The 13,212-nt window shown below is 48.0% G+C and overlaps 1 protein-coding gene across 1 annotated transcript; it reads left to right on the top strand.

Annotated features, from left to right (window-relative positions):
- Window positions 1-5,977: 5,977 nt before the first annotated feature.
- DNAJB1 (DnaJ heat shock protein family (Hsp40) member B1) lies at window positions 5,978-10,593 on the top strand. The gene is made up of 3 exons (XM_081137070.1): window positions 5,978-6,307; window positions 7,783-8,363; window positions 8,667-10,593. The coding sequence occupies exons 1-3, from the start codon at window positions 6,097-6,099 to the stop codon at window positions 8,895-8,897; spliced, it is 1,023 nt and encodes a 340-aa protein (XP_080993196.1). The 5' UTR covers window positions 5,978-6,096; the 3' UTR covers window positions 8,898-10,593.
- The last annotated feature ends 2,619 nt before the right edge of the window (window positions 10,594-13,212 follow it).

Genomic DNA, 13,212 nt, shown 5'->3' on the forward strand with positions numbered 1-13,212 from the left:
GTAAATTGAGTCATAGGGAAGTAGGGTGGGGCATGAGTGAGTCATTGCTGAGCCCTTAATCATCCAGGTTTGATTCTAGACACTGAAGCTACAGCTTTTGGGGACTTCCAGGTAACAGCAAAGGTTGTAGTCTTCAGAAACTCACTGTCTTTTTCAGTGGGCCTATCTGGACAAAACAGATGAAAACACAGAGGTGTTTTATAACTGCACTTTCAAAAGCATCGATCTTTTTTTTTCTTTTTTTTAATATATCTTTATCGATTCCAAAGAGAGGGAAGGAGGAGGAAGAGAGAGAGATAGAAACATCAATGATGAGAAAGTCACCATGGATCGGCTGCCTCCTGCATGCCCCCGACTGGGGATCGAGCCCAAAACCCCAGCATGTGCCCTGACAGAGAATCGAACCGCGATCTCTTGGATCCTAGGTTGATGCTCAACCACGGAGCCACACCTAGCCAGGCATCAATCTTTTTTTTATTTATTTATCTTTATTATTGAAAGTATTACAGATGTCCCCTCTTTTCCTCATTGACAGCAAAAGCATCCATCTTTTTCTGTTGGTAGTTGTAGGTCTCACAGTATCTTGAAACCCTTTGTGTCCCAATAGGCCTCACTTGCTGCCCTCATTGAGGGGGACAAGGGGAATACTCACCCTGAGGCCACAAGCTAAAATCCTACCAAGTTGAATTACTTGAGATGTCTGATTGTGAAGTGCTAAGGGGGCAGGGTTGAACCCCTAAAATCTAGCCACATTTTGCTATTTCGCCAATTCTGGTGATTTCCAGCTTCTCCAATATGGTCTGAGTAGGCGCCTCTTCAGTATCACTGGGTTCCAGCTAGGTCAGGCTTGCGGTGTCGTGCCCAAATAGATGACATTGCGGTGTCGTGCCCAAATAGATGACATTGTTGGAGAGATTCTGCACACATTCCTAGGGACTTGGAACATTCTGGAGTTCCCCTTTCAAGACTGCTTTCCTGAGCCTCTCACTCACTCAACAGGAACAAAATCATTTTGTAAAGCTACTATGCTGTGTGCCATATGGGGCATACAAATAATTTCCACCCTGCTCACCTATAAGAAGCTCATAGAAAAGCAGGAGCAAGCCTCCAAAGGAGAATTCCTCTTTATTTTTGACAAATATTGCAGGAGTGAGGACCCCTTGTTGGCTTCATCTGGCTTCCAGTGACCAGGCTGTCAGCAAAAATCAAATCCACCCTTGGAATGAAAACTGGCCACTTTGTACAGCCATTCATGACACTGTACTGTGGCTCTGGCTGTGCCTGTTATCAGGGACAACTAAATCATGCTTATGTCTTCAGCATCCCCAGCACAGTGGCTAATTCATAACAGTGACAAGTAGACACATTTGGTGTTTGCTGTGCTGATTGTAACAAGCTCCTGAAAACAGTTTCCAAAGGGGAAATTCCAGAAAGATCTTGCATTTGGCAGTGCTGAAAGTGAGGCCTCCTGGGGTCTTGGATTTGGGGGAACCCACAGTCATTTGAAGATCCAGTGTGTTCAGCTGTATCCAGCTTTTTGTATCCCACACATGAGTTAGGTAGGATCTTGATTTTCCAGAACCTGACTTGGCTGGTTTGGGGGTATGTGATAGAGCTTGTTCAGAATGTGAGGGAAGGTGAAGCAGAGAGCAGACAAGCCAGGGCTGGTTAGCAACTTTCCGCTGTGTCAGGAGCCCCAGAGAGAGGTTTCCCAAGCCCTGCCCTGTTTTGCTTTTTTTTAATTGTTAAGCCCATGGGATGATTATTTTTTGTTTTTTTATTGAAGTATAATATACATACAGTAAAATTCACCTTTTTCAGTATATAGTTCTGAATGCAGACAGTGGTATAACCACCACCACAATAAAAATATAGAACATTTTCATCATCCCAGAAATCTCTCCTGTACCCCTCTGTAGCAGATCCCAGTTGCCAGCAACCACTTTCTCCCCAATACTTTTGCCTTTTCCAGAAGGTCCTATAAAATGCATTACACAGTAAATAGCCTTTTGAGTCTGCCTTCTTTCACTAACAATGTATTTGAGGTGCGTCTGCATTATTTCCTTTAACAGTAGTTTGTTCCTTTTTTATGGCTGAATAATATTCCATCACTTTGCCGGATCAGTTTGTTTATGCATTCACCCACTGAAGGACATTTAGGTTTTAATGGCTGTCATTAATTATGAATAAAACCTTGATAATCATTGGTTCATGGGTTTTTGTGAACATGGGTTTTTATTTCACATGGGTATTCTACCAGGGGTTGGGACTGCTGGCTCATACGACAGTTGTGCTTTTGAAGTCCTTTTTGATGAAGAAAATTGAAAAGAGTGGTGATTCACTTTTTTTCTTAATTAAGACTTTATCATGATCTGAATCATATCTTACACAAGCTGAGTGCTTACCAGAAGAACTCAGTGTGCTAAACACTCTACATTTCAACATCTTACTCCCTGGGTGACCTCAGGCAAGTCACAAGACCTCTCAGAGCCTCAGTTTCCCCACCCATAAAATAAAGGTAACACTAGGCCTCTTATTATTGTGAGAATTAAATGAGTTAATACACACTGAGCACTTGAAAATGGCTTGACACATGTTGTTACTATAATGTTCATTTCCTGTCCCCTCTTAATTTCCTCCTTATAGCAACTCTACGTGGTAAGAGCTACTCTTATCCTCATTTTATGGAGGACACACCTAACAGAGATCAAGCAAGCTGTGTAATATTGCACAGGCAGTAAATAAGTAAATAGTGGGTCCCAGACTTCCACTGAGGCTAACTTCAGATTTGCCTGCTTAGTTCCTATATCAGTCAGGTTTCTATCAAAGAAACAGAACCAGTAGGCTGTGTGTGTGTGTGTGTGTGTGTGTGTGTATTAAGAGATTTATTTCAAGGCATTGGCTTACACAATTGTGGGGACTGGCAAGGCAACTCTGAAATCTGTAGGGCAGACCAGCAGGCTGGAAACTCTTGACCAGGAGCTGAAACTTCTTCCTCAGGGGAACCTCAGTTGTTGTTTTATAGGTAACTTTTTTTTTTAATTTTCTTTTCAATTACGATTTACATTTAATATTATTTTTGCATTAGTTTGAGGTATACAGCATAGCAGGCCTATCCCAAGCACTTTACAATTGTTGACTCATGTCAACTTCAGAACTCTATGAGGCTGGTATAACCATCACCCCCATTGTACAGGTTAGGAAGCTGAGGCCCAGAAAAGATCAGTAACCAGTCCAAGGACATGCAGCCAGGAAGTGCTAGAACTGGAAATGAAACACAGCTGTCTGGCTCCAGAGCCAATGTCACACCTCCCTGACCTTCATATACTTTACAAAGTGTTCCCCCTGATATTTCTAGTACCCAACTGGCACCATACATACTTATTTCCTATGTTGTACTTTACACCCTCATGACTATTCTGTAACTACCAATCTGTACTTCTCAATCCCTCCACATTTTCACCCAGCCTCCCAACCCTCCTCCCCTCTGGAAACCATCAGTCTGTTCTCTGTATCTATGAGTCAGTTTCTGTTTTGTTTATATTGTTCTTTAGATTCCACATATAAGTGAAATCATATGGTATTTGTCTTTCTCTGACTTATTTCACTTAGCACAATACCCTTTAGGTCCATCCATGCTGTCACAAATGGTAAGATTTCATTCTTTTTTATGGCTGGGTAATATTCCATTGTATATATGTAGCACAGCTTTTTATCTACTTTTTTATTCATGAGCACTTGAGTTGCTTCCATAGCTTGGCTATTGTAAATAATGCTGCAGTGGACATAGGGATGCATAAGTATTTGTTTTTAAGGCCTTTCAGTGTTTGCTTTTAAAGCCTTGCAACTGACTGGATGAGGCCCACCCACATTATCCAGAGTCATCCCCTGTACTTAAAGTCAACTAACTGGAAATGGTAACTGAATCTACAAAATACCTTCACAGCAACACTTTGATTGAATGACTGGGTACGATAGCCCAGCCACACTAATGCATAAAACTAACCATCACATCTTCTCTGGGTTGAGAGCTGAAAATCTGCTGAGGTTTCTAGAAGCAGAGGCCACTTTTTCAGTAACATTCTGAAGTTCCCAGTGAGTGTCCAGGTTAAAGAATCCTAAAGAGAGGTGTTGTGTGTTTGTTTTTTTGGGGGGAGGTGTTAAACAATGAAAACTTCCTGAATATGAGCCACGCTTATTCAGGAAAAGGGAGGCCCAAAAGTTGCCCCCAAACAAGAAAACACCCAGAGCGACGTGAAGACCTTTGGAGCCTGTCACATTTGTAACTCTAAATTAAATTTATCCTATAAAATAAATACTAGATTATAAGTTGAGGGAGTCCATAAACTCTGGGTTTTTCACCATGGTGAATACTCTTCTGCTTGTTTATGTAACTTTTTAAAAATCAAACTCTTTTTCTTCTATAACTGGTTGATGACCCCTGTATGCTGTGCCGTTGGACTCCCAGCCCATACCCATCTTCCCAGGCTGGCCAGTGTGTATCCTAGTCCCTGGGGTCAGTGAGTGGCCACTGAGGGCCAGAATCCCCCTATTGGACCACAGGGAAGGCCAGAGTCATCTTTCTCAGGAGTCCCAGGCTGCGTAAGGGTGGCAGTCATTGAACTTTTTGTTGTGGTACTGCCAGGAAGCTGGTGGTTCAGCAGCCCCTCACTCAAAAAAGAGGGTTTGTCACCCCTCTGAGAGCACTTTCTCTGTGCCAGGCCTATCCCAAGCACTTTACAATTGTTGACTCATGTCAACTTCAGAACTCTACGAGGCTGGTATAACCATTACCCCCATTGTACAGATTAGGAAGCTGAGGCCCAGAAAAGCTCAGTAACCAGTCCAAGGACATGCAGCCAGGAAGTGCTAGAACTGGAAATGAAACGCAGCTGTCTGAATCCAGAGCCAATGTCACACCTCCCTGACCTCCCAAGCAGTACTTCCAGGAATCGGTCCCCTCAGGGGCCACCACTGGCACCCCCTCTTCCTTATACCCTTCCCAGGCTATACCCCTTTCTGAACCCCCTTTTCCCATCAGCCCTGTCTGACCACAGGCAGTCCAGATTCCCAGAGCCAAAAGGGATCATGTTGCCCACAAAAGAGGAAATAGAGGCCATGAGAGGTATAGGACACACCCACGTTCCCCCAAATCATAAAAGTAGTGGAGAGAGAAAAAGGAGGCGCATTCAAAAAAGCCAGAAATACTTATGAAGCATCCATTGCAACTGAGTGCCAAACACTATTCAAGGTACTGAAGACCCAACACTGACCGGACCCAGCCCCTGCCCTGGTGGGGATCACAGGCTGAGACACAAATGATATTTATTATGAACACCAAGGTACAAGATTTCAGATTTCAGTGGCATGTGTTCTTGAGAAAACGGTAAAGTGAAAGGCCTGCCTAAGGAGCAGCGGGACTGGGAAGACCTCTCCCGGAGGTGAGCTTTGGTCTCAGGTCCTCACCTCTCTTTATAGGGGAGGACAGGGACATCCTGGGGCTCCCAAGTGCGCTCTCCTCACTGCCAGGAGAAGAGAATGATGAGTATTTTTATTCCCAGAAAGGGGAATCTGGGGCTGGAAGAGGTTAAGCAATTTGCCCAGGGCACCCAGTCAGGACCCGACCCAGGAAGTTGGGGACGGGCAGGTTTACCTTCTGCGGGGGAGCGGAGCCTTCCCCAACCCCGCCCCTTCCGCAGCAGCTCGTCGTAAACTATTACCCAGGCTGGGCGCGGGACGCGCGGCTGGCCGGGTCATCCGGGGAAGTGAAACAAAGTCGCCACAGACTCCCGTGGAGGATGGGCGAGGCCGCCCCTGCAAGCTGCGCGCGCCCGGGGGAGGCGTTGCGGAAGGCGGAGAGGGAAGAGGTGTGGCCACGTGCTCGCGGCCGTTGGCGTCGCGGCCCCGCCCCGGATATCGCGCGTCCCAGGCTGGGCGGCGGGGATTGGTCGTCGCGGAGCGAGGGGCGGGACGGAAGGTTCTGGAGGGGGCTGGCGGGATCTGGAAGCTTCCGCCGGACGGGTATATAGAGTCCGGGACGGGGAGGCAGAGTGGGGGGGACTCCGACAGCTGGGCGGCAGGCCGCAGGCGGGGGCCATGGGAAAAGACTATTACCAGACGCTGGGCCTAGCCCGCGGAGCGTCGGACGAGGAGATCAAACGGGCCTACCGCCGCCAGGCGCTGCGCTACCACCCGGACAAGAACAAGGAGCCCGGCGCCGAGGAGAAGTTCAAGGAGATCGCCGAGGCCTACGACGTGCTCAGCGACCCGCGCAAGCGCGAGATCTTCGACCGCTACGGAGAGGAAGGTGCGTGCGCGCGCGCGGCTGGGGGCGCGCCCCCGCCGTTTGACAGGCTGGGAAACCAAGGCACAGCAGCTGGGCTGCGGCATCCCGGGGGTGGGGGTGGGGACGGCGACGGCGGCGGGGTCCTGCCAGCAGCCCCCGCCCTTTGGCCACGCGGGCCTGCGCCCTCGGATTGGCGGCCGCCTGATGGGAGGAGGAACCCTGGCCGCGCTGCTCGCCCCGAAGCTTCCAACACGTCTGAGGCTGCCCCTCCCTGGGCGCCTCCGCCTCGGGCCCCGGGTGCGGGTGCAGACGGAGAAGGGGACGGAAGTTCCTTCGGCAGGTGACGCCGCGGGCCCACAGGCCCCGGCTGACCTGGGACTGGTTGGAGGCCGTGTGGTCCAAGGGCGCTGGTCAGGGCCTCCGACTGAGTGCGGGGCACCACCTGAGTACAGTGAGCCTGCAGAGGGAGCACCAGTTCTCACCCCCTGCTTCCCGGGCCCCAGGGAGGGTGGAGTGAGCTAATCCCAGTAAAGTGCTTACCCAGCCCTGAGCCAGGCATATAGATGGCAGCCTGCACCCACCGCAGCCGTCGAGGTGCGGAGAGCGGAGAGACCCGCCTCTGCCCAGCCTCCTTGGGTAGCCCTCCTCAGGGAAGGAGAAAGCAGCTTTCTTGTTTGTCCAGTTACTCATGGATGACTCAGACTGGTTTCTGGACTTGGTATTAAGAAATTAAGTGGCTTCTTATATAAGGATGGTGGCAGTTAAGCATGGTGGCAGTTAGTGCCAGGGTGTGAGAATTTGAAAATCTCCGTGTATTGTTTTACTAACATTTTTTTATTCTCCCCACACACGTCCCCAGCCCTAAAGTACTTAAGAGTAAACATTTCCTGAAAGCTGACCCTGGGTCAGGTTTTTTCATCTGATCTTAGTGAATTCTTTTAAGTCCTTGTATCATTGCAGGAAGAGTGGGTCAGTGAAGAAGTGACAGGAACTGGGTGGCCCCTAGAGAGGACCATTTCAGAGCTTGAGCCCCCTTGCCCCTGTCATGCCACACTGAAGTACCTTGATGGGGAGTCTGTCTCTGCTACTACAGTGGGAGGTAAAAACTCAGCTTCTTGCTCTGGCCAGTGTGGCTCAGTGGTTAGAGTGTCAGCCTGGGCACCAAAGGGTTGAGGGTTTGATTCCCAGTCAAGGGCATGTATGTACCTGGGTTGCAGATTCCATCGTTGGGGCAGGTGAGGGAGGCAGCCAACTGATGTGTCTCTCTCACGGCGGTCTTTCTCTTTCTCTTGCTCTCTCCCCTCCCACTCTCTCTAAAAAAAAAAAAAGAGGAAAAATATTCTCGGGTGAGGATTAATAAAACAAAACAAAAACTCAGGTTCTTCCTTGTTCTTCTCTGACAGGCTAAATAAAATTCCTCTCCTGGTGGCTCCCAACTTTTTTCCCCTTGAAAGCCCCTGGCCAGCCATCTGACTTCTTTCAATTCTTCCTTTCAGGCCTAAAGGGCGGTGGCCCCAGTGGTGGGAGCAGCGGTGGTGCTAATGGTACCTCCTTTAGCTACACATTCCATGGAGACCCTCATGCCATGTTTGCTGAGTTCTTCGGTGGCCGAAATCCCTTTGACACCTTTTTTGGACAGCGGAACGGGGAAGAAGGCATGGACGTTGATGACCCATTCTCCAGCTTCCCCATGGGCATGGGTGGCTTCACCAACATGAACTTTGTCCGTTCCCGCCCTGCCCAAGAGCCCACCCGAAAGAAGCAAGACCCCCCTGTCACCCATGACCTTAGAGTTTCCCTTGAAGAGATCTACAGCGGTTGTACCAAGAAGATGAAGATCTCCCATAAACGACTGAACCCCGATGGGAAGAGCATTCGCAACGAAGACAAGATCTTGACCATTGAAGTGAAACGGGGGTGGAAAGAAGGGACCAAAATCACCTTCCCCAAGGAGGGAGACCAGACCTCTAACAACATTCCAGCTGACATCGTCTTTGTTTTAAAGGACAAGCCACACAATATCTTTAAGAGAGATGGCTCTGATGTCATTTACCCAGCCAGGATCACCCTTCGGGAGGTAAGGCAGTAGACAGAGTGTTGTCTGTGGAGAGACGGCTGCTTTTCAAAGCAGTTTGATGTTTGTTTGACAGATATTTCTGAGTACTTGGTGCCTGCTAGACTTGGGGGATGCAGCAGGTACAAGGCTTATCAGGAATCCATTTTTCTGGAGCTTCTGTGCTGATGCCCTGGGTAGACCTGGGTCAGAGTCTTAGCTGCAGAGGCCTGATGACTCTTAACCCTACCCCAAACAGCCTCTGGGCAGGAGTGAAACTTCCTGAGGTATACCCTTCATCTAATGCTGTCACTTTGCTTTTCCAAGGCTCTCTGTGGCTGTACTGTGAATGTCCCCACTCTGGACGGCAGGACCATACCCATCGTGTTCAAAGATGTCATCAGGCCTGGCATGCGGCGAAAAGTTCCTGGAGAAGGCCTTCCTCTCCCCAAAACACCCGAGAAACGTGGGGACCTCATTATTGAGTTTGAAGTAATCTTCCCTGAAAGGATTCCCCAGACATCAAGAACCGTACTTGAGCAGGTTCTTCCAAAATAGCCACCTGTGTTCCCCAAGGACTGACCAGGGACCTTTCCAGAGCTCAAGGATTTCTGGACCGTTCCACCAGTTGTGGACCCGTGAGAGGGCGGGAGGGCCCAGGGAGGGCTTTCGTACTGCTGAATGTTTTCCAGAGAATATATTACAATCTTTCAAAGTCGTGCACTAGACTTCAGTGGTTTTTCGAGCGATAGGGCGGCAGGTAGTGGTGACAGCAGAAGAAGGCATTCCAGTTTGCCCCACCGGGTCCTGTAGCCCTCCTGGGATGGGCCCACCCATCCTCTTCCAGGCCCTGCCCAAGGCCAAGAGGCAGCCCTGCAGTTGGACTTGAGCCCTCTGTCATCCCTCTGCTTGTGACCATTAGGTGATGTCAACCTGCTGTCCTGGTTACCACACCTTCCCTGTATGCTCTACACTTTCCACGGTGTGACCAGTTTGTATTTGTTTTATTTTGTATTTGTCTCCCATATCTTGCTCTTCCTCTGAAGAATCCCATCTTTTGCCATCTCAAATTGAGAACCTAGACTATTTTTGCAGAACTGCCTGTCCTGCACAAGCAATACCTCTCATTCCAGCAGGACCAAGGGAGCCAGCCTCAGTGAGTAGTGAGTGACTTCCACAGCCACCTCTCGCTCGAGAGGAGCCCTTTCAACCTCTGGCTCCGAGGCCAAGTGTGCTCACTTAAGGGTCCTTTCCTGTAAGGCAATCTTTGGCACACCTGGGCTTCCCAATGGCCCAGGTCATTTTTTTGCTTAATGGACTCTGGACTCTTTCAAAAGGATCTGATCCTTTTGAATTTTGCACAGCCCTAGATATAATCCCTTTTGATAAAAGGGTCTTTGCTCCTGATTACAGGAGCACGGTGGAACATCTGTAAATATGTTTTTATAATTCCATGTAAAGTTAGTGTACACTCAAACCAGTCCATGGCAGCTGCTGCTCTCTGTATAGGCCCATGATGGAATTCAGAAGGGATGGGGGGGTTGGAATGAGGGTTCCCTGTAGGCCAGTCTGGTGCTCAGACCTTTAGACTCATTGTAAGTTGCCACTGCCAACACGAGACCAAAGCGTGTGACTTGTCAATGTGCAGCGTGACAGCATTAAAGACTGATGCTAAACCTCAGGGGAGCAGTCCTGCGACTCTGTTTGAGGGCTCTGCTGATGGGGCGGGGGCTGGGCATCCCTCCAGCCAGGGCAGGAGGGAGGGGTTGGGTGAGAGGCAGGAGTCCTCTGCGAAAGAGAGATAACTCTCCCCTCCTGGGCTCCATGTGAGGTGGGGAGTGTCAACCCACCCAGACTTTGCATCCAGACATCCAGAGACCCCACTGGATTCAGAGCTTGTTTTTTGTGAAGGTTGGGGCCAAAATTAAGCATTTCCCCTTCCGGTCTTCGGGGGCCTGGGGGCAGTGCGTGGTCTGCCCTCTTAATCCTCCTCTACCCTTCTTTCTGGAACGGGCTGGGCTGCCAGGCAGACCCTGGCCAGGCCTTACTAGGATTCCCGGCCTTCGCTGGCTGCCTTCCCTGGAGAAGACCATTTCCTGTCCTCCCTTTATTTGCAGGCCACTGAAACTGCTTTTACTTTGTAACTTTTTTTAAGGAACTGGTTTTACTATAAGGTAAGTAATTACACAGGCTGGAAACAATGTGTTGCTACTTTGCTACAAAAAGTCAATAAAAAGAAGACCATATTAAAGTCAACCTAGGAGTGTTTTTTTTCTTTCCCATTAAAACAATTTAACTACTGAAAACAGTCTGAGAGCACTGTCCAAAAAAACTTTGTAGTGAAGGGAATGTTCTGTCTTTAAATGGAAGTTAAATTCAATAAAATTAAAAATTCAATTTCTCAGTCTCTCCAGCCCCACGTTTCAAGTCCCCAGCAGCTGCACATGGTTAACAGCAACTATTAGCACAGACTAGAGTAGAGGACTTTTCACCAAAATCTAAGAAATTGGCCTCTCAGAAGAGCAGCCACATTGAGCCATTCTAGTTGGGAAGTGACCCCCAGATAGAGCGAAAAAGGACCTTGTCACAAGAGACTACTGAACTACCTCAGATACCAAGAAGACACTTAATGTAGAACTGAACCTGCCCTCAGACAGGGTCACCATCCCCAGGGCTACCAACCCCCTGCTCTCAGTATCCATTTATGTAGCAGATTCCTGTGAACGTAATATCCAGAACTGCACAGTCTGAATGTGCTCACAGTAATGGGAACTTCGGAAGCAACCTACCAAGGGTGGATTCTTCAGAGCAGTGATTATGGTAAAAAAGACAAAAAGGATTCAAGTAGAAAGCCTGCTTTTCGGGTGTGCACTATTTTGCCCATGCTGGGCCTGGATGTGTGTCCAGAGGTGTTTGGGGGGTCCACTAGCAGACCACTCCTTCCTGGGCTGCCCTTTAGGGATTCATTTTCCTGTTCTCATGCTGCCTTTCTGGGCATGTTTTGGAGTTCCTTCCCTGTCTGTACGTGCAGAGCTACCCCTTTGACCAACCTCATCTTACTGCATTGCACCAGTAGTGTCACATTTTTGCATGATTTAAACACAGTCCAAAACTCAAAATGTTATCTAGCCTGTGGTGAGAAGTCAAGTCTCCTCTCACCTCTGGGCCTGCAGCTCCCTTTCCCTCCGTGCCAGTATGGACAAGCCATGGCATCAGAGATTTTTAAAAACATGTTTTGTGCATCCCCAGAGCATGCTTATATAAGCATAAGCATAATTTCTAAATTTTTGTTCAATTGTTGGCTATGTAATCACAGTACCAAACTTGCAAGGGCACAGAGTGAGAATCCTCCCACTGTGCTATACAAGTCCACCCCCATCGAATATTCCCAGTGTCTTGTGTGCCTTCCCTGAGATGCTATGTGAGTGCATCTGTTTTTATACAAATAGTACATATTGTACACTGCATTTTTTCCCCTTAGGTGGGAAATAAAGAGCTTCCTCATTACTGTTACTCTACGCCTTTATTCTGCCGTGCCTACCCACAGAGGTGTGAAGATCAAGGTCAGTGTTTGGTGGTCCCTTACTCTCCCCTAGCCATTGCTCCTGCTTCCAGGTTTGAGTCCCAGCTCAACCACTTTCTAGCTTTGTGATCTTGGACAAGTGACAACCTCTCTGTGCCTCAGTTTCTTCAACTGTGTAACAGGCATAATAATACAGTAGGTTCCCCCATATCTGTGGTTTCTCTTTCCATAGTTTCAGTTAACACAAGTCAACCACAGTCCAAAATATTAGATGAAAATTCCAGAAATAATTCATAAGTTTTAAATTGCATGTCATTCTGAGTAGTTCAAGGAAGTCTCGTGCCAACCCGCTCCGTCCAGCCCAGAGCTGAATCATCCCTTTGTCCAGCACAGCCACACTATACACGCCCTCTCCTCCCCACCCATTAGTCACTTAGTAGCCATCTTGATTATCAGATCAACTGTCATGGTATCTCAGTACTTGTGTTCAAATAACACAGTATTTTACTTAATAACAGCCCCAAAGGACAAGGGTAGTGATGCTGGCAATTCCTATATGCCAGAGAGAAGCCATAAAGCGCTTCCTTTAAGTGAAAAGGTGAAAGTTCTCAATAACAGAGACCACATTCACATAACTCTTATTACAGTATATTGTTATAATTGTGCTATTTTATTATTAGTTATTGGTGTTAATCTCTGACTATGCCTAACTTATAAATTAAATTTTACCATAGGTAGTTATGTATCGGGGGGAAAAACAGTATATACAAGGTTTGGTACTACCTGTGGTTCCAGGCATCCACTGGGGGTCTTGGACTGTATTTCCTGTGGATTAGTCCGGGACTACTTCAGTACCTCTTCTAGGGTTGTAAAGTAGTTCTAGATACAGGTACACACAGCCCAGGGCCTAGTGTAGAGCCAGCACTGTGTGTCAGTTATTAGCATCACTACATCCTTACGTGAAGCTCTCTTAGCCCACAGTCTATAACCCCCAAAGACCGAGGTGTATCCCAGGTCTTTTAGGTCAAGTGCTCTTAGCTGAGCTTTTTGTTGTTGTTGTTAAATATGTTTTTATTGATTTTATTTTATTATTTTTTAATATGTCTTTATTGATTTCAGAGAGAGAAGGGAGAGTGAGAAACATCAATGATGAGAGAGTCATTGATCGGCTGCCTCCTACACCCCCCTACTAGGGATTGAGCCTGCAACCCGGGCATGTGCCCTGACTGGGAATCAAACTGGTGCATGGGACGACACTCAACCAACTGAGCCACACCAGGGCTTGTCTGAGCTTTTTAAAAATCAAATTCCCAGGCAAGTTGCTAAGACCCTCAGCTCAAGCCCCGGCCC

Source organism: Miniopterus schreibersii (assembly GCF_964146895.1).
Source record: "Miniopterus schreibersii genome assembly, chromosome: 4".
Classification (NCBI taxonomy): Eukaryota; Metazoa; Chordata; class Mammalia; order Chiroptera; family Miniopteridae; genus Miniopterus; species Miniopterus schreibersii.